This window comes from Poecile atricapillus, chromosome Z (genome assembly GCF_030490865.1).
Source record: "Poecile atricapillus isolate bPoeAtr1 chromosome Z, bPoeAtr1.hap1, whole genome shotgun sequence".
In the NCBI taxonomy this organism is placed as follows: Eukaryota; Metazoa; Chordata; class Aves; order Passeriformes; family Paridae; genus Poecile; species Poecile atricapillus.
This window is the reverse complement of record NC_081289.1, coordinates 86459933-86484483: the sequence shown is the minus strand read 5'-3', so window position 1 is coordinate 86484483 and position 24551 is coordinate 86459933. Positions and strand designations below refer to the sequence as shown.

Genomic DNA, 24551 nt, shown 5'->3' with positions numbered 1-24551 from the left:
AAAGGTACATATTACAACCTGTTACCAAAAAGTTGTAATGAATAAATGAATAAATTAATAACTCTAACAGGGAATGTCTGTATAATGTACCACCAGCATTACGGGTCTGCATGTGATGATCTGCAGAGCTAGGCAGGATCATTTCAATAAATGACTAATAAATAACTAATGAGTTTCGTCTCAAACACTCTCTAATGATGTATCTTTCCTGTTCTTTAAAATCTGATGTTCAAATACTTATTCCTTTATATGCTACAGCTGCCCCGAGCACTGTTCAGTTCAGATGACTGCAAGCTTTTCACTGTCACATACTTTGCTGACAACTAGAAGAAAGCTCTTCCAATTAAAATATCCCATTTATGCAAGTGAAGAGAAGCACCGAATAAGAGAAGCACTTTCAAACAACTTGGGAAAAGATGCCACAGAGGGTATGTCTTTAAGCCCAAATTTTAAAGCTTTAAAAATAGGTATAAAGAAACAAACAAAAAAGCATTTACTCTATTTCATCCAAATATTAAGAGGTACTTGACATATAGTAAGGCTTATGACAATACTAGGCACCTATGCCTCCATATAAAATTTCAAGCATGTATCTGGTAATATCTTCCTCCTGCACAAAATATTCCCTTGTGAAGTTATGCACAGAACTCTGGTACACAAGTAAATAGCACAGCCCTCTGGAATTCCACTGGATGTTGTCAATCTGGACTTCACCAAGACTTTTGATGCTGTTCTCTCAAGATAATGTCATAACCCTCAAGCTCAGGAAGCAGGTGGTGAGGTGGATTGAGAAGCGACTGAATGGCAGAGCTCAGAGGGTTGAGACTGGTGGCACAGGTCTATTTGGATGCCTGTATCTGGCAGGGCCCAATACTGGGCCCCATCTTATTTAACTTATCATCATGGAGTGCTTCCTGAGGAAGTTCACTGATGACACAAAAGCTGGGAGGAGTGGCCAAGTGCTGTGCAACCCTTCAGAAGGACCTTGACAAGCAGGAGGTGTAGGCAGAAGGGAACCTTCTGAAATTCAACAAGGGCAAATGCAGGAATCACCCCAGGCCCCAGCACAAGCTGTCCATGACCCAGCAGTGCTAATAAGCGGATGTTACCCTGGGGTACATTGGGAAGGGCACTGCCAGCAGCTCAAGGGAGGTGATCCTGCCCCTCTGCTCAGCCCTGGTGTGGCTTATCTGCAGTGCTGTGTCCAGCTCTGGGCTCTTTAGCACAACAGGGACATGGAGCTCCTGGAGCAGGCAGCTCCTGTTGAGGGCTATCATTAGGGGACTGGAGCACTTCACTTAGGAGGAAAAGGTTAACAGTTGGACTGAGTGACCTCAGAGGTCTTTTCCAACCTAAAAAATGCCACAATTCTATCAAAGGCTGAGGAAGCTGGCCCTGTTCAGCATCAAGAAGAGACAACTGAGAGGGGACCTCATTAATGCATGTAAGTATCTGAGGGGAAGATGTCAAGAGGATACAGTCAGGCTCTTTTTAGTGGTGCTGAGCAATAGGTTTGAAAGGCAAAGGGCCAACACTGGAATGCAGGAACTTTCACCTGAATATACAGAAGAATTTCTCTCCTGTGAGGAGACTGAGCATAGGAAGAGATTTTCAGAGAAACTTTGGAGTCCCCTTCTCTGGAGATACTCAAAAGCCATCAACACACAATCTTGAGTAAGATGCTCTAGGCAACTCTGCTGGAGCAAAGAGGTTGGATTAGACTACTTCCAGTGGTCCCAACCTTACCCATTTTCTGTGGTCCAGCGTGGAGTCAGAAAATGGGTGTAGCGTAACTCACACTGTTTTTTAAGATCCTGAAATGGAAAGTGTTACGCAAATATTTGTTAAGAATTTACTTCAGAGTTTCATACTTTCTGCTCTTCAGTTATGCCACCATTTAAAAATGTGTAGCTTCCAGAAACATTTTCCCTACCTTTATAATGCTCTGACATGTTGAGAGTGGTAAACCAACCAAGCTGGTCCCATTGATTGACATAATCTGGTCCCCTATGTTCAGCTTCCCAGATTTCTCTGCTGGTCCTCCATGCATCATGTTGGCTATGATAACTGTAGGCAAAATAGATCCCCAGCCAGACTCCACAATCACCACACCTAGGATTTCTCCCTTTTGCTTTTCAATGTAAACCTGTATAATAAGAAAAAGTGTTTAAAAAAATTAGTTTATTTCACACCAATAGAGCTGATATCATTCCCTTCCAAACACTCACAACCCCAACAAATATACCCCTGTTCATTTGCAACCTGCCTTCCTAATTCAACAGCAAAAACAAGATAGGGTACATTGTATTCAAACATTAAATGACACACAATACAGATTTAGTGCAAAACATCCCTCAGAAGCCAATTCTGTATATGAGCAGAAGAAACTGCAGTGATGGAAACCCTGGTGCCATGGGCATTGGTGGACAAAGCTGACTAAAAAGAGATTGCAAGAGTTTACAACTCTGCATTGGAAAAACATTACCTGTGTGTTCCAGTTGCACACTGGTTCACTTTTATTAAGCAAGCTGCAAAGATTTCTGGCACATACAGTTAGTTAAACCCTGGAATCAGTTATGTTCATAAACACCTTCTTTAAATTTTATGTTGTTTACTGTAATTTTAAAAATTGTATTAATCTGTTAATCTGCTTGAAGTTCACTTTAAAACATGTCTGAAAATTGTTTGGTAAAAAGAACAGAAACAGATGGTAAATCAGTTGACTGCTGATAAATTTGGGATACACTATTTGCCTTTGAAACAGAACTGATGACAGGGTGTCCTATTAGGGAGGATATTCTAGACTAACTGAGATAATTTTTAGGAAGTATTAATGGTTTTTTAATTTCTTCCAACATAAGCCTGCAACTGATAAAGAGTAGCTGAATACTTGTGGAAAAAGAGACCTACATCTTTGCAATTTTCAGATTTGGAGAAGTGAATCAGATCATCATTGTACATGTCCTGGGTATTAAGTAAGTCGCTGTATTCCTTCTGGCTAAGGTCTTCTGGGTTGATTCCATTTGCCCTCAGAAATTCTTGGTAGGCCACACTAAATGCTTGACCTATGGACTGTGCAATCAGCTGCGCCTGTAGCAGTTCCCAGAGAAGTGAAAAGAAAAGAAAAGAAAAAAGTGAAACATTCTGATGATCATGCCCACTGACACTTTCTGTTACAGTCACACTGTTAAATGGATCATCAAGTTGATGAATCTACAAGTTACCACAATCCAGTCTAAAAAAATATTTGTGCCCTACAAACTAATTTTAAAGACCCATAAAATGTCAACACATTTAGCTCTCCCATAAATCTAGTTCGGTAAGCACCTCTGAATTATAAATATTTGAAAGAAAGACATCCTTACACAGGTAAGAACTGCTAATATAAGTGTAAAAGCAGAGCCACTGCAATGACTGCAGATTGCCCCCACAATTCTTCCCACACATGCTGCTCCCAGATAGCTCTCCCTTCCAGCAGAGGCAATGTCATTCTCTGACAAGCCAGCAGTGAAAATGAAAATAACTACCAGGAAACACACAACCACATTTAAATGGGTATTTCCAACTTTTCTTACCATCCTTTAAAACATTCATAGTGACTACTCCTACCTCAGCCTCAGACAAAAAAAGGAAAAGCAGCAACCAGTGACCAGATAAAGGCCTTGAAATAACTGCAAATGGTCATATGCACCTTCTTCTTCACCCTGCTACTACCGTCACCCTCTATCCCCTACATTTATTTCCCTCCTTCCAACTTGCACAATCCTGCCAGTTCTCTGCCTCTTTCCTACCCGTTTTTTGTAGGCACCCTCTTGCACCTGCAGCTTCCCACAGTTTTGTCTGTACCTAAAGCCACCAAATGCACCACTCACTACACTGCATTGTTCCACCGTGAGCTGTTTTGATTCTGCAGCTGTGGGAAAGAAACTGAGCAGCAGACAGATGTGGGGAAAGCTCTGTGCCAAGCAAGGCCAGAGGGAAGCCTCCCTTTGACACAGTAATCACGGTCAGGCAAGTAATGGGCAGGAGAGGAAAGCACAGCATGTTGCAGAGTACTGCTCTGGATAGGTGGAGCAATCATGCAGTGAGCACTGTGTAGTGCTCACAGGAGGTGGCTGTGATGTGCACCGAAACACTGCTGGCTGTGGCAAAGGCAGGGAAAACAAATGGAGAGCTCCACAGCTTCCTGTGGAGGCTTGGCAGAGTGCTGGTAATGATTGAATGCTGCTCCAGGTGTACTTTCATTTAGTACCATATTTAGAGTTCAGTTTGGTCCCTAATAAAGGAAAGATTCCCAATAAAAATAATATAGTATCTTAAACAGCTTAAACAAGAACTAAACCTGCTGATGAGAACAGCATGATTGCTGGTGCTGAAAAGACCAATATGTGTATATTACCAAAGCTAGAAGATCAAGCTAATTTTGACAGCAAGAACAAGACAGCAAGAAAAGGAGAAAACTACAACTCCATAACTCAGTAAACGAAGGGAAGAGTGCAGACTTGACATTCATACACATGTATCTTCACTCCAGGAAGAGATCAGCTCCTACTTAGACACCCAGCACTTGGACATATCACTAAGGCTCAACTCATTTAAAGATACACCTCTAAATACAGGTGAAAATCTGGTGCTGTCCTCCTTAGACAAAGACTCATCCGAGCAGAGACCAACACCCACCCGCAGGCTTACAGCTTCTGTTTCACTTACTGTGTGGACTCTGTCAAGTACCCAGCTGTCCCAGAAGAAAAGACAAGTTTTATAATAGAAACAGGCTGTATTACTTCACTGCAGGTAAAAAAATCTTTGAAGCTGCCATTTGCTTGCTGCTACAATGCTTTCATTCTGCTAGTCACTTTTTGTTTGAGATAAATTTTGCAAGTTACCTGTGTGCTATAAACCATGACTAAGGAGAGTTGATATAAGCTGCAGCTTCTCAGCATATTTTCCCCATCAACGAGCAATGTTTTTATTTGATCTACAGGCATTTTACAGGCCAATTGGATCTACAGGCATAGAGAGGATCCCACATGACACAAATACAGGCTGATTCAAACAAATCATAGATTGGGAAGCTCAAATTTCAGCTAGCCAAAGTATTAACAGCAGCCTAGGCAAGAAATCCAGGAAGTATGGATCCTGCAAGGGGTCAGACCTCCTGGTGGTGAAGAAAAATAAGCCCCAGACTCTGGCACCTGACAGTTTGATTTCAGCTTTTTCAACTGGCCAGGAAAAGAGCAAGCAGCACCCAAACTTGTGACTAGAAACACAGGAACAGCAGCTTCAAAGTGGGTGGCTTGTCAAATGATATTAAGCAAAAAATGCATCAGCTACTCTCTTTCACACCAGATTCTTGAAAGGCTTTGCAAAACAGGCTTACATGTTATTTTGTGGAAATAATTAATAATTTTTATACTCTGTCAATTTTGGTCCAGGACTACTTTAATCAGTGCTCATCCTTTTTAACTTCAGCAGTGGGTTATGTATATACATTCATGTGCAATCAGATAATATATTCAGACACCTGAATATAATCTGTTTAGAACATTATATAAAATAAAATCGGCACATAAAATCAGCTCCTTATTCAAGACAACCTTCCCATCTCAAAGTCCTTGATGCTCACTGCAGATTGGAAGACGTGAATACTTTATAAGAAACTGATATTTTCACTTACTTCCCTTGAGTTTGTTATAATTTCCCAAATTACTAGGCCTAACTTGACTATGATCCTAAAAACCACATATCTAACCACTTCAATCTGATAAGCTTGATTCTACTTTTCAGTTACTGAAGGTTACTTTTTAAAAGTGTGTAAAAGTTAAAGATCAGCATAGTGCACAGCAAGTTATACACACTGATTTTGAAGACAGGTGGCAAATCCTGTGTAAGGTAACTTCGTCCTGTGTGAAGTAACTTAAGTGTGCCATAGATTAAAATTTAATCATTTGTGTCTCTATTCAGCATATTTGGAGATTGCTGAAATGACAATCTTTTTCTGCTGGCCTTCTGATATGATGACAGCAACTATAGTCCCAACACAAACCTCCTGAAAAACAAAAATTACCTTTCTGGTATGGATCAGAGATTGATCCTCAATGAAAAACTTGGGAACAGAATTTCCCTATGAAAATAAGCACCTCTGATAGACTTTCCCTCTCTTATGCAAAATTTGAGCTCGTATTTGTAACCTGCTGTAACTGGACCCTCCTATCACTGTTACTGGAAGGCACTCCAGAAGCTTTAAAATGGTAAGCATTTCTATAAACACCAATTTCCTGTGACTTGTCAGGTGCAAACATAAAAATGGCAGGCAAGTTCCTCTGCTTAGATGAAATATTGGTTGCAGTTAAAAAACAAACAGAACAACTCACAATGGTCTTTGGGCCTTTTAAAATGTGCTTACTTTTCCACTCCTAGAAAATTACAAGACAATGTAATTGCTTACATCCTCAGACTCAAAGACATGACAAATCATTTTGTACTGCCTCTTTCCATCCTGGGAGGGGTGAGATGCTTCCACATTATCCTGGGAGTTAGAGCGTGGCATTCGCCTGCGGGCCATCAAAACAACTATATTTCCTATATCAGCAATGTAAGAAATGGTCCGCAGGGGATGATCCATCATCGTTTCCTGGGGAATAAGAAAACCAACATAAGCAGCTGCTTCAAATAAGTTCTCATTGCACATCTAGTATCATCAAAACACACAAATAGCTGTAAGACTATTCACTCTGTTAAGTGACATCTGTAATACCTGTCATGCATGAAGGGAGATACAAATAGAAACCAAGAGTTTCACTTTCCAAAAACAAAAGAAAGAGAATGTTTTACAGGGGATTTTTTTCTGTGGAAATGCACATCAAGACCTCAAATGCAGAACCTGCATATGCTGGGCAAGTATGTGTAGAGGACTATGAACAAATTATTGTAGCTAAACATTTTAAACTACTCTGTGCACAATCAATACTTGATGCAGCATGGTTCAGTAGACATAAGATGACTGCAATTATCTTACCCACAAATTCTAGTAATTTCTGCAGTCAGACACACCAGAATAATTGCCTGTATGACATGGCTCTTGACCATGGATTTCTGATTAGAGGGAGAGCCAAAACATTTTAAAGACAAATTTTAACATGTAGGTGAAAGTCTATTCCAGTAGTCTACTCCAACAATACCAACAAAGTATTTTGTTTATATTTATACCTGTGTGTCTGCATTCAGTACTTTTATTCTCTGTGTTGAAATGAAGAGGTCCACTTCAGTCATGGGTTGAGATTCACCTTCTGGAGCCTGCAAATAAATGGATTAGAGTCAAACAAACACATCAGGTAACATGCTTACTAATAATTATGTTAATTCACGTACAGGGGTGCACTAAGACACAGTCACCAGAACAGAAATGCAGGATAGAGTATTAGACTGCAGAAGCAAAAGAGAAACACAAAGATGTGGAAACTATATCATATACGTGAAAGTGAATTGGGTATTGTTTGAAAAAAAAGTTAACCTCATAAAAGCTTGCCTGCTATTTTTCCTGATTGAATAAAATTATACCTGACTGCAACATGAATTATAAAGATTTCTTAAAAAGCATTATGATTTTACCATTTTCTGCACACTATGAAACCCACTTCAAATAAGGTTTTCATACATGGCTTAGAAAGGCCTAACAGCATCTCCTGCCTGAGGAATTTCTATTTGGGCTAGCAGTGGCTGCCAAGACCAATGGAAAAACCTGTACCACAGGAGGTACTGTTTGAGCTTTTCATAATGCAGTTCTGGCAAGAAGACCTTAACAGTCAGACAACATACTTTTCAAGCAGTAACCCACTTTAGAAGTCATATTTTGTTAATAGAAAGCAAACATTTGTAATATTTTTTATATTATATTTGTTAAAAGGTAATTGAAAGCTCCACAAACAAAACTTATTACAAAGATGAGTCAATCTCAATATATTACTGTACGTATAGACATAAACTTGTTTTTTGCATCCAGCAATCTGACATCTCTGTGTGTCAAACAAAGCATTCTTAATAAAGATAAAATAAAAAAAAAGTAAAAAAAAAACCACAAAAAAACCCCCCACAGTTCATTTTAATCCATCATTTTACAAAGTTTAAACCTTTGCCGTGTCAGTGTTGATTCTTTAATACGCATTTTGGGTACTGCCTGTAACCATTTAATAAATCCAATCTTTCTTCTATTTCTAACATGAAATGGCTAATGATAAGCAACAAAAAATGGCCAATCAGGCAACTGATTTCTGAGATATGTCAAGTTGTATGGTGGCTCAGAAATAAATCTGAAAAAACCTTGCTGGATGCAGAAAATAAAACCACAAAATAAAAAGAAAGGAAAAAACCCTCCCAGAAAACAAAAGAACAAGCATAACATCAAGCTGATGGAGTTTGTACTGCACCTTCTTCCTGCTTTTGGCTAATTTCTGGGCCATCTGCTTAGCATGGAACAAACAGAGACAGGAGAACAGTTAGAGAAGAACTTACAGAGACTCCAAGTCAAGCAGGAATCTACAAACTAATGTCAGGGCTCACAGACTACTAGCTGGTCTAAATTAGTAGTCCCTGCTTAGATTAATTTGCTCCTTTTGTTTTTAGCTTAAAAATTATAAAATTTCATGTTTAGCACAATTAATTTCAGAAATGAAAAGAAACAGCACCAAAAGAGTCAGGAAGAACACAAAAGGATCTTTTTTCACTTAAAATGTTACTTGCAATAAACAAGGTTATTTTGTGTGCAATTGTTTTTGAGGTTTGGTGAGGGGGAGAGTGGTTTAAGAAACATAACAGAGCTTCCCCTCACTTACAGCAGTGTAAACCATAATGTTATTTCTTTTGAAGGCACACCAATGTAAAAGGTGAGAGAAAATTTTATGCCTTATTATTACAGCTTTTTCAGATCTCATAGTTCAACAGACTTCAAAAAAATAACCTCCCTAACACTATGCTACTTTTTCCTGGAAAAATAAAATGACAAAAGGTTACTGTCACCTTCATTTTCTCTTCTTTCTGAGCAAATAAATCTGTACCCATGTTCATTCAGTGTCTCTGGTCAACATATTTTCCTGTGACACCTACACAAAGATTTGTCCACACTACCAAATTTTTTCAGCTCCAGAAACACCTTAAAAGAAGTTTCTACTAACCAAAACAACGTAATTTTTACAGTGTTGCAATCATGAATTTAAACCAATGGTGAACTGAGCTTTACAGAGCTGCTCACTGAAAGAATGCAATACTCACCAGGCCGGCAGTTAGCCCTTAACTTCAAACAGTAGCACCCTCTTTGGTATTTTAATTTACAGGTGTGCTTGTGGTGGGAAGGAAGCTTATAGTTACAAGCTTCATACAGATTCAACACTAACTTCTTTTACCAAGAGCAAACAGGAGGCCTGAATTACAAGACACATCATAGACTTTATATTGATGCTCACAACCTCAATCTGTCAGATCTTGTCTAAACAAATATGAAACCAGCCACTTAAAGTTTAGGCCAACCTGCTTATTTACAAATAGAAACTTTCTCAAACTAGCTTTTAGTCACCTTTTTCAAACTTAGAAGTATTTTGTAGCCTGACAGGTTATTTTGCAAACTATTGCAAAAGCAATTAAAACTGTCTTACATGGCAGACTCTTCATTACATTACTCTCAATTTAAATTAATAGTCAGAAATAATATATTTGTCTTGAGTAACGGCTGCCTGTCCTGCACTGGGCAAGGAGGAGACACTCCTGAGAGAGAGCATTTAGATTGCTTTCCAAAATCAAGCTTTTCTTTCTCACCCTTCCCAAACTTTAGAATGATGGACCTCCCAAAAGAAGAAAAGCACAGGCCAAAATGAAGAAAAAAGGGGGGAAAAAAAATCTTTGAGCTACAGCTTTACAATGAAGAATCAACAATTTATCAATATACACTATGACTCAATTTAGTGAAAATTCTGTTCTTCAAATGAAAGCATATTGAAGAACTACTTTCAAATATTTCATAAAAGTAAGACAATGATATGGAACAAGCACTTTTAATAAGTGATTTAACACTGCATAGAAGTGTCACAAAATAAGTTATGGTCCATGAACAACAAAAAATAGGATAATTCTATGCAAGATACTTTATTAGACAAATCCTCTTTATCACCACATTATTTTGCTAACTCAAATGAAAGATTCTGTATTCCTAGAAGAAAAGAACAAATGGAAAATACTTAATGTACACTTTTTTTTTTTTTTAATATACAGAATTCATGATTTTCCTTTAAGGTAAGTGAATGTATTTATTTATATAGATGCAATTTCCAAAATTATGGAACATTAAAACCCAATAAGCTTCTAAGAGGTCCTGAGTTTATTCAATCCATTTAGTCTCTACAAAAAATGCTCTGCAACTGAGTACTGAGAGGACACTGAGTGTGTGAAAATGTGTGAAATACTAAACTAAATATCCACACATGGATTCTATCTCAAATTACACTCAGAAATCAAACCAGGTGTCACCTAGAAACGTTCAAACCCGCCATGTAGCAAGCCAGAAGTGCCTCCTAATGAAATACTCCTAACTGCATTTGATGAACACCTTCAAAGCAGTATATCTGTTTTAACTTAGCTGGACTTCATAGAGGTGAAGGCCAAGCAAGAAAACACCCAACTCTTGTACTTCTAACTGAAAAGATACTTGTTTAAAGAAGAATGGAGAATTGCTTTCAAAGTCTGTTCACATTCCAAATGAATGAATATGTGGCCTGAAGGTTCTGCTCAAAGGAAGAGATTAATAAAATCAAAAGGTATAGTTAAAAAATAAATCAAAAGGTACAGTTATGTGAAGGTATAAATAGCAGGGATTAAACACAGCCCTTTTTAATACTCAGCTTCAAGTTTGTGTATTTTAAAAGCTCATTCTTAATCATAAGCTTTGAATGGAGAAACAGTTGACATGCAGTAAGTATGGCATGCTGTAAACAAACATGAGTAGGGCACAACCTTCATAGTCACTGTGCAAGTCATAATTTACACATGTGGGATATAGAATATCTGATGCAGTGATGAATCTGGCAGCAGGAAGTCCATCTATCATAATGAATTTCTCTCTGAAAACATTTAGCTTTAATGGCAACCAGCAACAAAACTTGCAAAAGCCAACCCTAACAAGCCAAAGAGCCTAAGGTGCAGGGGAGTTGCCTGAGCTTTACTTAGAAGCAGAAAGCAATAACTGTCCAAGAAGTGTTCAAAGGTATTGTGTACAATGTAATACAAATCAATAATTTTCTGAAATACACCAAGTTTCAGAAAATTAAATATACCAGCTAGGGTTTTACCAGGTCAAAAATGCAATCACTTGGGCCTCAAGCCTGAAACAAATATACTGTAAGCAAGGATATGCATGCCTGCTGATTTAGAAAGATGCACAAGTTACAGGGTTTATGACTGAAATGCATTAAATAGATTTCTTCTGTTCTGAAACACAGAAATGCTGAGGCATAACAGAATCCTCAGAATGGTATTTTGTTAACAAATTTCTACAAAATATGTTTCATATCAGAGAAAGATTCTATACTCTTACACCTCATAGGCCCAGTTTGTATCAATTCTGCTTCATTTTTGCCCACCATATCCCTGCAATCCTTTTCTAATTTCTACTCCTACACAAGCTTTACCTTCTAGGTGCAAATTCCCTATGCAGCCCCAGGTTCAAGTCCCAGTCCTGATACCTATTTGCTATGATAGTTCACGCTAATCTTTCCTTTCACCCTCCAGTGACACATCCCTCCGAGATCCAGCCTCACCAAAGTCTTTCTTTCTCTCCCTTTTCTTCCTTACATTTAGTTCCCTTTAATTCAAATCAGACAAGTTTTCTAACACACAGCCAAGCATCAGGAAGGCACACAAAGAGACGACTAAACAGAAGGGCACAGTCTTATTTGCCCAGAACAGGAAAAAACCAGACTCTATAAGGAAAACTCTTCACTGCAGGTTTGGGGAGAACTCACCAGGACCTGCCATTGGTAAAAAAGCTGCATGAAACATATTTTTAAAGAATGTCACTTAATCCAGAGTCTCCAATGAACAAAAATAAATCACTCTTTTGCAAAAGGCTCAGTAGTTCAAGTTAACAAAGAGTTCTATAGAGGTGGTGGAGGATAATCTCTAACAGGAAGGCTACATTCTTGCCTTTTCTAAAACCTGAGTGTGTTAATGATTATCAGAGACGAGGTTACAAGAACTATGCATTTGAACACCAGCAAAATAACAATTTTTGGAAGTTGTCTCAATGGCTACATTTGGAGCTTCTGTTTCAACGTTACATACAGAGACTAAACTGAACACCTGCAATGGAAAGCACTGGAAGGATTAACAAGAGTAGGAAGCATCAGCTGACCTTAACAGACAATAATATTGGTCTTGCTGATAACCTTCTCTCCTCTTCCTCTCTCTTTTACACAATTGCACACCAAATCTGAGTTGGAATCCAAAATAAAATATACAAAAGAAAAACACACAGAAAATTCCCAGAGTTGGTTGTGCTGATTAGCTGAATCAGCAGAAGATGAAACTGTGTGCCTGCTAGCCAGTCATGTATGGGTAGTGGGAATGTTGCAGCATCCTGTACCACTGTGCAATACTTCCTTCATCCACACACCTTAATTTCAGTTGACAATGTCATAATTGTAACTTACAGTACAGCAGCATTCCCATTGCTGAGAATGGCCAGTACAGAAATCAGTTGGAATTTCTCTTTCAAAACAAATTTTTTCAGATTCCAGGATGAATTCTTTTCTCTACTTTTTTTTTTTTTTTTTTTTTTTTTTTAAATTAGTTCACGGCTGTTATGTGTGGAGAAACAAGTATCCACAGCAGGGTAGAAAATAACTGCAGTCATTACCACAGTAGCAACTCCATTGAGCGCCAAGACAGAAGCAGCTGCAATACTTACTAGTTACTTCCTTAACCTGTTTTCCCTCCACATCCAGATAAATATATAACTTCGACCACTATTCACTTCAGATTCTGGTTTAGTGTACACAGCACAAATATTACCATAGGGAATTAAAATTACTTGATAACATCCCCTTATCAGTCTTGTTCCAAAAGCAGCATTAGGTATATGATTTATTTTGCGGAAGGAAAGGTGAGATACTTCTCATTCTGAAACTACAGATAACCCCACCTGGAAAAATCACTGCATAAGAAAGAAGTTCATACCCACAATCATAAAGCAGCCATACAAGAAGCAGCAGGAATTACTCCTCACCTTAATCCTGCTGACAGCTTCCTGAGCCTGCATCATTCTGACATTCTTGGATGGAGTTTTATCAGAAAGGAGTTGAGTTGAACCAAGGTAATTGGCAGCAAAAATGATTCCATCAATTAAGTCTTCAGGATCACAAGGTCCAGGAACTGTAATACAGGAAAGCCGTCACTGAAGGCAATCACAAAACACAGCGAAACAGCAGAACTCTGACAACTTGAACCTGCACCTGATGGCTGCAAAACCTCCTCTGAAATACTTCAGTTTAGCATAACAAAAAGGCAACCAGTACTTTCAAAGGCACAAAACATCAAATTATTTCAAAATTTGTGGTGGGTTGACCCTGCCCACCAAAGCTCTTCTATCACTCCCCTCTGCAGAAGGACAGGGGAGAGAAAATATAACTAAGTCTCATGGGGCAAGACAAGAACAGGGAGCGATCACTCGTTAGTTACTGCCATGCACAAAACAGACTCCACTTGTGGAAGCTTGTTTAATTTATTATTAATGAAGTCAGAGTAGAATAATGAAAAATAAAAACAGAGGCTCTAACACCTTCCTCTGTCCCTTCCTTCTTCTGGAACTCACTTCTATTCTCAATTTTCTGTATCTCCTGCATCCAGAGGCACAGGGAAATGGGGGCTGTGATCAGTTCATCACATGCTGTCTCTGATGCTCCTTCTTCATCATGGGGAAGACACCTCACACTCTTCCTCTGCTCCAGAATGGGATACCTCCCACAGGAGACAATCCTTCAGAACAGACTGCTCTGATGAGGGCTCCCTATGGGGTCACAAATCTGGCCAACAAACCTGCTCCAGGCGGGCTCCTCTCTCCACTAGACCACATATCCTGCAAGGAGCCTGCTCAGCCTGGGATTTCCGTGGGGTCACAGCATTCTTTCTTTGGGCATCCACGTGATCGATATGGGGTTCTCCAGGGGCTGCTTGTGTGTTCCACTGTGGACCTCAACTGGCTGGAGAGGCACAACTGACTGACCATGGTCATCACCATGGGCTGCATGGGAACCTCTGCTCTGGCACCTGGAGCACCTCCAGTCCTTCCTACTCCACTGACCTTGTCTTCAGAGATTTTTTTTTTTTTTTACACAATCCCAGCCCTTTACTCTCTGGCTACAGCTGCTGTGGTGCAGTCTTTTCCCCCTTCTTAAATACAATATCCCAGATGTGCTACCACTGTCACTGATGGGCTCAGCCTTGGCCAGTGGTGGGTCTGTCTTGGAGCCAGTTGGCGCCAATTCTATTGGACAGGCAGAAAGCTTCCAGCAGCTTCCCACTTCTTCTAGCCACCCCACAACCTTGCTATGCAAACCCAGTACAAGATCTCTCCAGCAAAAGCTACAATTGTTAATCCAGCCTGTTTCTCATAATAGCTCATTCTTTTCTGAGTAGGGATCAGCTTGGAGCAAAATAAACTGTGATTTTTCACTTGATAAAGGGACAGACACAGTTACTCAGCTTATTCCTCACCCACCAAAATCAGTCCTGCAATTCTGAGACCAACAATGACACGCAGAAAGAGAAAAGGTGCAGTTTCATAGCAGCAATCAGCCTCTTTCTTGCTTGTGCACTAAACACAGTTGGTGAAACAGGCAGATCAACATCCCTGAGAATGTTCTACATATACTCAGTATTTTTACTCATACTCTACTCAGAATTTTTATGCCACAGACCTTTAAAAATACTAGTCTTAACAAGGATACTGTGGTAAAGAACTGAGTTAAATAAAAATGTTACTAAATACACAGAGCACGGGCTCTCTTGTTGGCAAAGCAACTCTCTTAGTCCACAGATTCTTAGAGATCCAATTCCCATCAAATTTTGTGGAAAATGATGGGGTGTGAAGTGTTCATTATCAAGCAAGGAAAATTCTTACAAAGCAGCACTTACGATTTGTAAGATTTTTCGTGTTTGGCAGCCTTACCTAAAAATTTTATACATGAAAATGTTCCATTTTGATACGATGTTAAAATTGCCATGATCCAAAAGGGAGGCTGGTTAACTTAAGAAACTTCCTGTTCTTAGAAGTAAGGGAAAACTATTGCTGCTCAAGACAAGTGAGAATATAAATCGTATTAAAGAATGCTCACAGTAAATATGTTCACATTTCATCAGAAAACACCTGTGTTTACATTTGTCTTTCTTTTTTCCTCTAAAAAAACATCAGGGGGTATCTTGAACTACAAGGTGATGGGGGTTTACGTTTCAAATTACTCAGAATGCAAACTTTTTTTCTAATGATAACATGTAAGACTAAGAACCCCTCAGAATAAGCATGGGTAGCTTTTGCCTCAAGGAAAAGCAAGTCATTATTATGATTAAAATAAAAAAGAAAGAGCTGGAGCTAAATATCACACTGAAACCATACACACAGACAGAAGCACATGCATAAATCTTGTGAGCAGGCTTGTCTTCTTTTTGATTTCTTTAAATACAAAAATTCATGACTAGCAATTTTAAGATGCTCATCTCCAGTGTGCAGTTTGCTCAGGCAGTATGTATCTGGAAAATTCTCAAAATTAAGAAGTCACTTGCAAGCACATGACCTAAAGAAATTGTGTTATTTCCTTAGGGAAATTCATGCATCTGGAAGTATTACATATTTACACAGAAATCACACAGCATATTAAGTGCTGCTATTTATTACTCTGCACATCAAGGCCTCTTCACTACTTCCACCACTTGACGTTAAAGGATGTGAAACCCTTTACCATTTCTGATCAAAATGAGAAAAAAAAAATGGGCAAAGGTGTAGGACTCCAAGGAAGTGGCGTATTAAACTCCAAAAAGGTACGTGCTCCAATTGTATCAGAGGTGAACACACAGACAGCATTACTTTTTAGAATACCTCCTTTATTATCTCTGATAACAAAACTATTACCTCAATGAAAGCCTAGTATAGCTAGTATAGGTGGTGGCAAATTTTTCCTTGGACTGCTGGTGCATATAAATGGAACATTTGTAATTTTAAGGAATTTTGTGCTGGACAAAGAACCAAGAAAATTTTAGTTTACAATTTGTTTTTTTTTTCCTAAGGTGGAGGTAATTATTTTTAAATGCCCCCTTGATACACAGGACTACCAAAAGGAGATTAATTTAAATTCTAAGAGAGATCCTTAACTGTTGTAAAATTCCAATGCTTAGCTATGGACTAACTGATATTCTGGCCAGAGACTCCAAAACAGGCAGCTTACACTCTTAAGACTAAAACAACAGTCAATTTGCAGTCCAAAGAAAATGGTCACATAATTAAATACAGCACACTGTGAAACAATCCAAGGACTGAAAAGTCCAAATAAAGCATTATATCAATTGTATTTCTAAAATTTCATACTGTCAGAGGAAACTTCTACTTTCTGGTTCTGTCATAACTGCACAAAACTTGTGTTCTTCCTGCAGTATACATACGATGCAAACTCAGACAAAAGGTAACAGCAGTTCATGAGGCAGGTAACTTGCTTTTTCACATTGTTCTGAAAAAAATCAGCACTACTGAAACTTTAACTCTGAGGTGAGAAGCAGTATTTAATAAAGAGCCAAGTAGTTGTTAAGCAAAGCAGATTTTCACTGGCAGGCCTGCCAATAAATCAAATTTAGATTGAGCCTGCCAACAGAAATCTACGTGGACAGAGCACTACAGTCTTCTTGCTTAGTCTGTTTTCCTTCTCTGCACACATTCTTATATGTTGTGTAAATACCATAGAATATTTTAAGTGATACTGAGGAAAAAACCAGCACAACTGATACAGAAACTATGAATGAAACACTAGAAAATGAAAAGCTCCATGCTTCCAAATTTCTGAAAGAGCACAGTAGGATTTAGCTCAGGTTCTAAATTACACACAATTTAATCTAAATCGGTATACCCAACCTTAGTAGTTCTTCTATTCAGGAAATAAAAGTAAAATTTCAGACATTATAAATACACGTGGGTTTTTTGATGTGAAAAAACATTTATAAACTGTAGAACTATCTTACCTTCAACATACGTTGGAAATGAAGCCAAGCTTTTTCTGGACTGTAATTAAGACAAAAAGGATTTCAAACAGAACATAGCATGCACAAATATGCATTAAAAATTCCTCCATGCCAAAAAAACCCCAAACTTAAATCAGCCATAGTTATTAGTAAAGGCAGAACACCACTTATTATTATTTATATTTAGTATTTCCAAAATCTAAGCACCTACTAAAGTAAATTCAATGCACTCCATTTGTGTTTACCTAGTAGATAATATGGTAAGACCAGTATCTATCAATAGGTGCTCTACTTTTAATAATCAAGAAATATGCAGGAAAGTACATAATACCTCAAAGATACCAGATCTTCAAACTTCAAATAAATGCATATAGGAATATAAAAATTGCACTTTCCTGTTAAAATCCATGACTGAAACCATCATTAACAAAATACAGTTATTCATTAGGAATGGTTTTAGATTTATCCCTCACATTAACAGAACATACAGAAAGCTCCCTAGCTTTTAACAGGTTAGGGAGCAACTTCTATTCTGTGGGATAACCAGATTCACCATGACCTCACCACCAACTGTGCTTACACCATACTGAGCACAAAAACACATTTGGTAGCATAAATCACATAAAGAGTGAAGGAATAAACAGAATCTTGGCTTGTGCATGTAAATACACACACTGAAGTAATACCATACATCCTACTGTTATTTTCTGTGAAAGACTATGAGACTAACCCTTCAGACATCTGACAGCTACAACTTTTAATGAATGAAATTCACCACTTTGTTTAATCAATAACGTAAACCACAAAAAATTTATCAAACAAAATTGTGTGTGGGACTATATAATTGGTAATGGCTATACTGAAATACCTGCTGCTATCATAGGCAGGTAAGTGGGTAGTTAATGAATCCGTAACTGATTGTATTAGCATTAATTCCTCCAATGACTGCTTAATATAATTCTATTAAAAGAAAATCTATACACATTATCAGAATAATGCATACAATCTTCAGTAATTTTCAGTATATTTCCAGATGATATACAGGGAAATATACGCCAAATTGTTTATCTTTATGACAGGCAACTTACCAGGGTCTGTGTACTAGTGGAAAAACCAGGTAGAACTAGAAAGGTGACTGTTATGTAACAGGTTGATTGACTTAACCCCAAGGAGTCTTCTCCTTTTTAAGATATGGAAAACTGATATAACAAATAATATTATTAACCAATGATGCATGTCTTACTATAAAATAAAATTTGTGAATTAAAAAGAAAAGGCATGTGACACAGACAGCTGAGTCTGTGCAAGTTGTAAGTTCTTTTCACTCCCTATGAAAATTACTAAACTATGTTGAGAATCCAAGAATCCTGTCCATCAGATTCTGTACTAACATCAATAAGATGTCAATAATCAATGATCTGCTGCTGCCAACACGTTTAAGCTGCTGTGAGGACAGTGGCATGTCTTTTCACATCTGTGGCCCCATCACCTCTTCAGGTGAATGTTCCTACTGAACAACCTATCCATATAGACTCCAACAACTGTTTGTAATACTTGCTGATGTAGTGCTAAAGGGGAGATTCAAGCATTGGGTTCTGACAGTCATAGGGGACAAATCTACAGACGAGAGGCAGCTCATATATATAAATACTTTACAAAGTATTTCTTTCTTTTTAAGCAGTGAACAAAATCTATGATACAGATTTAGCAACTGTTCAACACTCCAAGTAGCAACTTATTTCCAGGGTAGAGTGGTGCAAACCACCACCATATATGTCCTTATTCTCACTCAAAAGCTTCATTTTTCTTGCTCATTATGCAGGTAGAAAGGCATTATACTAAAACCACTGGAAGAGTAAAGTATCAGGTAATGTTACCAATAGGTGGAAACCTACACTTCTTAATTTTAAATAGCCATGAATAATGAAATACTGAGGTCATTAATATTTTATTACTTTCAATAATCTTGTTACCATCTGGTATTATAAATTTATATTTAATAAAAAGGTTTCTCTAAGACCTAAAAAATACAGAAATTATATGGCTATTTTATCACCTTTATTCTTGCATTAGAAATATTAAAGTGGGAATTATTCCCCATCTGAGGGAAACTAATAGCCCAATACATCCTTACAGTGGAACCTGGTTTACCACCTCTGTAACTATATGTAAGCACATCCTAACAATTGATATCAACAGTGTTTTGCTTGGGTGTTCTTTTTTTCCTTTGGATAAGTTTATTGACACCTAAAAATAGCTAAAATATAGAATACATAGTGACAAAGTGTGTAGGGAAGAAAGCTTAAGGCTTTAATAAGTTAACAGTAAAGCAGATGAAAACTTAAAGACATGATCTATAGTTGAAAACTTCAGAATATGAAAAATCATGGTTTTCTTCAGTCTTTTGAAATTTTTCATTATTTTCTAAATGCAAATGCAGACTGACACAATTACATACATGTTACAAGCTTTCCTATCCTTTGATAATTGCAAAAGTAAAAAGGAACAAACCGATTATTTAATTAGTGTTTAATTTTTAATCTACTTGTAGTAGATCAGGTTTTTAATTTTGGAAGATAACTCATGCGTTAGTATCAGTAACAATATGGTATTTTGCTACAGTAGTTTCTAGATTGTTTTCAAGTTTATCAAAAAAAGGCGAATAAACCAAATATTTGCAGATTTTTCTGTATACAGAACCTGCCACTCTACACTAATCCAAATCCTTCTTAAGTCAAATGATTCTCTTTTCACACTATAAGCAGTTCTAGTTATACTTATTTCATTTTGGTGGAACTACTGTAGTCTAAAGCACTACCAGGTAAAGGGAAAAAAACCCTAACTATGTAGTTTTATTCTGAGAAGCCTGGAGTCAGGAACTGAATTCTGACTACGAATCACTTGCAGGCCGGTTTCTACAACAACAAAATACTAAGCAGCATAATTTATTATGTAATTAGTTTAATTTAAGCACTTTTTCATCTGGCTGAGAAATACTCTTTCTTAGTGGGGGAAAAACCAAAAGGACTTCTTCGTTTTCTCTCTGCTACAGAGAGGATGTTGGCTGTTTGATAAATCAGTACCCTGCTGCCTGGTAAAGAAATTTAGTGACAGCTGAACACAGAGTCAGAAATGCCATGACAAAGAATCTTCAGCATGTTAGAAATCCAGTCAGATAGGTGGGCAAGCATACGGCAAAGAAGCATAAGGAAAGGAAAAAGAAGAAAAGGGATTGAACAGGTACAAGGGAGCTAGGAAAATTAAAAGGCATAAGCAGCATGAACAAGACTAGCTTTTAAAAAGGTTTTACTTTACCTCTTTATTAGTGGAAGCCTCTGCTGTACTGCAGACATCCTGGTGATGTTGCCTACTTGATGATTCAGCACCTCGAGGTGAAGAGGAATCTGGAGATGGAGACTAGACACAACAAGAAAATCAAAAGTTATTTTAAGTGCCCAATGTAGAAATTATTCTTTCATATTCTATGTACTATGCTCTGACACTCTAAGAAAAAAAAAATTAAAGTCACATAAGAGTAAGCTGTGGTGGGAGACAAATGAATTAACCTTAAGCATCACACAGGGATTCAGCTAAAGTTTATTTATTTGTCAAACAGAGAAAAGCGAAGAAAAGACCGGAAATTCCCCATAAGTGCACATGCTTCCAGGTATTACTTACCTGAGGTGCTAAACTAATCTAATGTGAGGAGAAGAAGGCCACAGCATTTGTCCATAAATGTTATTCCACTACATTAGAAAACAACATATATAAGGTGTGCAGAGCAATATTGATTTATTCAAGAATTTATGAATATACTCAATGAAAATCTAATACCAGTGTAATCAAGGAGTGGGATTCCTCATTCCAGATAGAGTACAAACCTGGAAAATATTCAACAGTTCATGCTATGAGGTCAATACACACAGATTTCCTCATTCTTCTTTTTCCATAAACAATTCAGTGGAGCAAATGTCTATGTGATTGATCAGCAAGTATCTTGATAAAGGGGAAGAATGTTCTGGGAAAGGATATTCTAATCATAGACAATTCCTAATGAATGCTGGTAATGTAAAAAAGCTGTAGCAAGGTATCTGAAGTACAGAGCAGGGTGCCCTAGTATGATGGTGTGACACAGGAACACAGTATGTGGAACTAATGAAGATGACTGAAATGAAAGAGAGTACAAAGCTTTAGCCAGCAGGCATTTTTAGAGGCAGATTTTAAGGAGATACCTACAAAACATGTCTGTCCAAGCCAAAATGGCAATCCTCAAAAGCGAAGTTTAGCATTTAGCTACAGCAGGGTATTTAGCCCAATAGACCTGGCATTCTACACTCTCCTTTAACACAGGAAGAGTGCAGCTCTACCTTTGCCAGCTCAACAGTTCGTCACTGATGGCAAAACAAGTCAAATGCTATTCTTATCTTTTAATAAACAGTATGACATAGCTTTCCTCTGAGCCAATGAGTCATACCACAAAAGGGATGCATTTCCAGGAGTCTGAGCTGACAGCAGTTCCACCCTCATGCTCCACATCTACTGCAGCTGAAAATTTGAGTTCTATGAAATAGTTTACAAAAAACCCATGAAACCAAAACCAAACCAAGAACAACTAAAAACCCAAATATCTAAGTTTCTCTTAGCCTCCCTTAGATATTAAATGAAACAAAACGTAACTCTCTGCTTCCTTCTCTTTACAAACATTCCACTATCTTAGATAATAATTAAGTATTAAAATTACAGTTAAGTAATAAAGGCTTCCAAAGAGTTAGGAAGCAATCTTTACAGATATATCCTGTGTTAAGGAGCTGTCCCTGCATCTCCCTGTATTTTGAATCACAACTGCAAGCCAAAAGAAGATGCAGCTGTGAAACAATCTCTAGGAAGCTGGCATGTGGTTGCACCGTCAGACTGAAGAATTACTTGCTGCAGAGAGCATGTGAGCAGGGGCTGTGGGAGAGATACAGGCTCCCTTGACTTGCTGTGTAATTACCAGTCAACAGTGCCACAGTGATGCAACTGCACAAATGGCAGCTCCTATTTACATAAGGAAGAGTTTTCATAGTGCTCACATTCTTCTAATTATGCAGTATTTCTGTATTAGGAACAAATTTAAAAGGTGCATAATACTATCAATGCAATAATGACATTAGTAATAAAGATAATTAATAAATAATAAAGACACTGTAGGACTGAGCTTTAAACATGAAACAAAGAAATCAATTTAAGCATCAAATGTGGATGTGTACACAAAAAGAACACTCTTTACAATGGCTGAAAACTCTCATATTCACACACTGAAAGATAAATGACCTAATTTAAACTAGGCAATTAGCATTAAGAAATTGTGCATCATTTGAAATATACTAACAGCTACTTCAGTAGCACTCTAAGTGCCTTTACTCAGCTATTTTCATCTACAGAATGACAAAACTAAGTTATTACATGGCTTTCTATGTGCTGTTTGAATGTCTGCTTAAATATTTATTTTGGGGGAGAAAACCCCTAAAGAAAAACAATGACCAAACAAACACGCTCAAATACACCAAGCCAAGAACCAGAACTACCAAAGCCAAATACCAAACATCTTACAAAGTCTGCTGCATGACATGACATGAGAGCTGTCCTTGAAAACATCTCTACAGGAAAGTCCAGTCTTTGAAGCACTGACACTCAGTTCTCATCGACAACAAAATGCATTTTTAGAGGTACTATATAGAATGCACAAGGAAAGAATGCAGTCACAGCAATAACAAGAAATATTTTGATGGATCATAGCAGATAGGTAATTTGCACAGCTGCTCTAAACAAACTCTAAAATAAATGTTTAGTAACAGTTTCACTATCATTTATCATTAACAAAACTAGTTTTAGAAGCCTAACAAAGTTGTTGTCAGAACAAACACAGTAAGGTTACATGATGCACGCTGTTATTATGCATAGACATCTATCAATGGATTTTTTATTTTTTTTTAGGTGCACCAATAAAAAAAGTGATAGCTATCCCTTTTTCTCTTGAGTATCTACTTACATTTTTCTTTCGATATTCAACCTGGTACATCCAAAAATTCTCCATCTCAATTTTGGTGTTGTTTGACTCTAACTAACATGCAACTCACTCCACCTTCCTCGCTCTTGTGCAGAGGGATTTAGTAACAGAACTTGTAAAAGGAGAGGATTGTGTTGCATCTAACATATCCAGGTCAATCCAGCTGCTTCCTATACAGTTCATGAAGAGACATGTAATTGACACTGACACACCTTCAAATACAACCACTTGCTCTTTCTTTATAAAAACAGTGTTGTTTTATATGCTTTTAGCAGCAGATCATTCGAAGAGAGTACAGCTTGTGGGTCACATAGCCACACACAAGGCTAGGACAGAGGGGATGAAATCACAGAATCACAGAGTCATAGAATCTTTTATATTGGAAGGAACCTTAAAGAGTATCTAAATTTTATTGCCCCTGCCATGGACAGGGACACTTCCCACTAGACTGGGCTTCCCAAAGCCTCATCCAGCTGGGACTTGAACACTTCCAGGGATGTGGCACCTGGGCAAACTGTGCCAGTGCCTTACCACCTCCACAGTAAAGAATTTTTCCTTGTATCTAATATAAACCTTCTTTGTCAATTTGAAGTAGTTCCCTCTTGTCCTATTGTTACATGCCCTTGTAAGAAGTTTTTCACTGACCAGTGTCCCCAAGTCCCTACCTTGCAGAGCTGCTCTCAATGACTTGTTCTTCCAGTTTGTGTTTGGGATTGTCCTGGCCCATCTGCAGGGCCTTGCACTTGGCCTTCATGAATTTCATGAAGCTCTCACAGATCAGGCCCCCCTCCCAAGTGTACCCATGTCCCTCTGGATGGGCAACTCTTCCCTCCAGTGTGTTGACCACACCACTTAGCTTGGTGTCGGCAAACTTGCCAAGGGAGCATTCAATCCCACTGCCCACGTTGCTCACAAAGATGTTAAACAGCATTGGTCAATTTTTTGTATTGAAAATAGTAGTTTATTCAGAGCTTTTTTGTAATATCACGTGTATGGTCAAACCAACAAATGCTTCAGAAATTCATTATTCACTTAAACAACAGAGCATTATTTGATTCTAATGCCTATAATATTAATAATACTTATACTACATGCATTATGGCACAGGTATGGCAAAGTCTCCTTTTACATTAGCTCAGGAGACAACTGGATAAAGCAAGGCTTTCATTTTTTTTTATTTTAGAGATAGTGTTCTTAAAAGAATCTGCACACACTAGGAAAAGGTCAAAGCACTATGGAA

At 37.9% G+C, this 24551-nt stretch overlaps 1 protein-coding gene across 2 annotated transcripts in view; it reads right to left on the bottom strand.

Annotated features, from left to right (window-relative positions):
• Positions 1 to 24551, bottom strand: part of APBA1 (amyloid beta precursor protein binding family A member 1) — a 42190-nt gene that overhangs the window by 10605 nt on the left and 7034 nt on the right. The window contains exons 2-9 of one of the 2 annotated variants that reach the window (XM_058827637.1): positions 20578 to 20679; positions 17263 to 17302; positions 13268 to 13413; positions 8427 to 8459; positions 7210 to 7296; positions 6449 to 6634; positions 2911 to 3090; positions 1934 to 2146 (exon numbers count right to left, since the gene is read on the bottom strand). In XM_058827637.1, the coding sequence (XP_058683620.1) occupies positions 1934 to 2146; positions 2911 to 3090; positions 6449 to 6634; positions 7210 to 7296; positions 8427 to 8459; positions 13268 to 13413; positions 17263 to 17302; positions 20578 to 20679 (987 nt within the window). The remainder of the gene's footprint in view (positions 1 to 1933; positions 2147 to 2910; positions 3091 to 6448; positions 6635 to 7209; positions 7297 to 8426; positions 8460 to 13267; positions 13414 to 17262; positions 17303 to 20577; positions 20680 to 24551) is intronic. The other variant, XM_058827638.1, reaches the window with a different exon arrangement.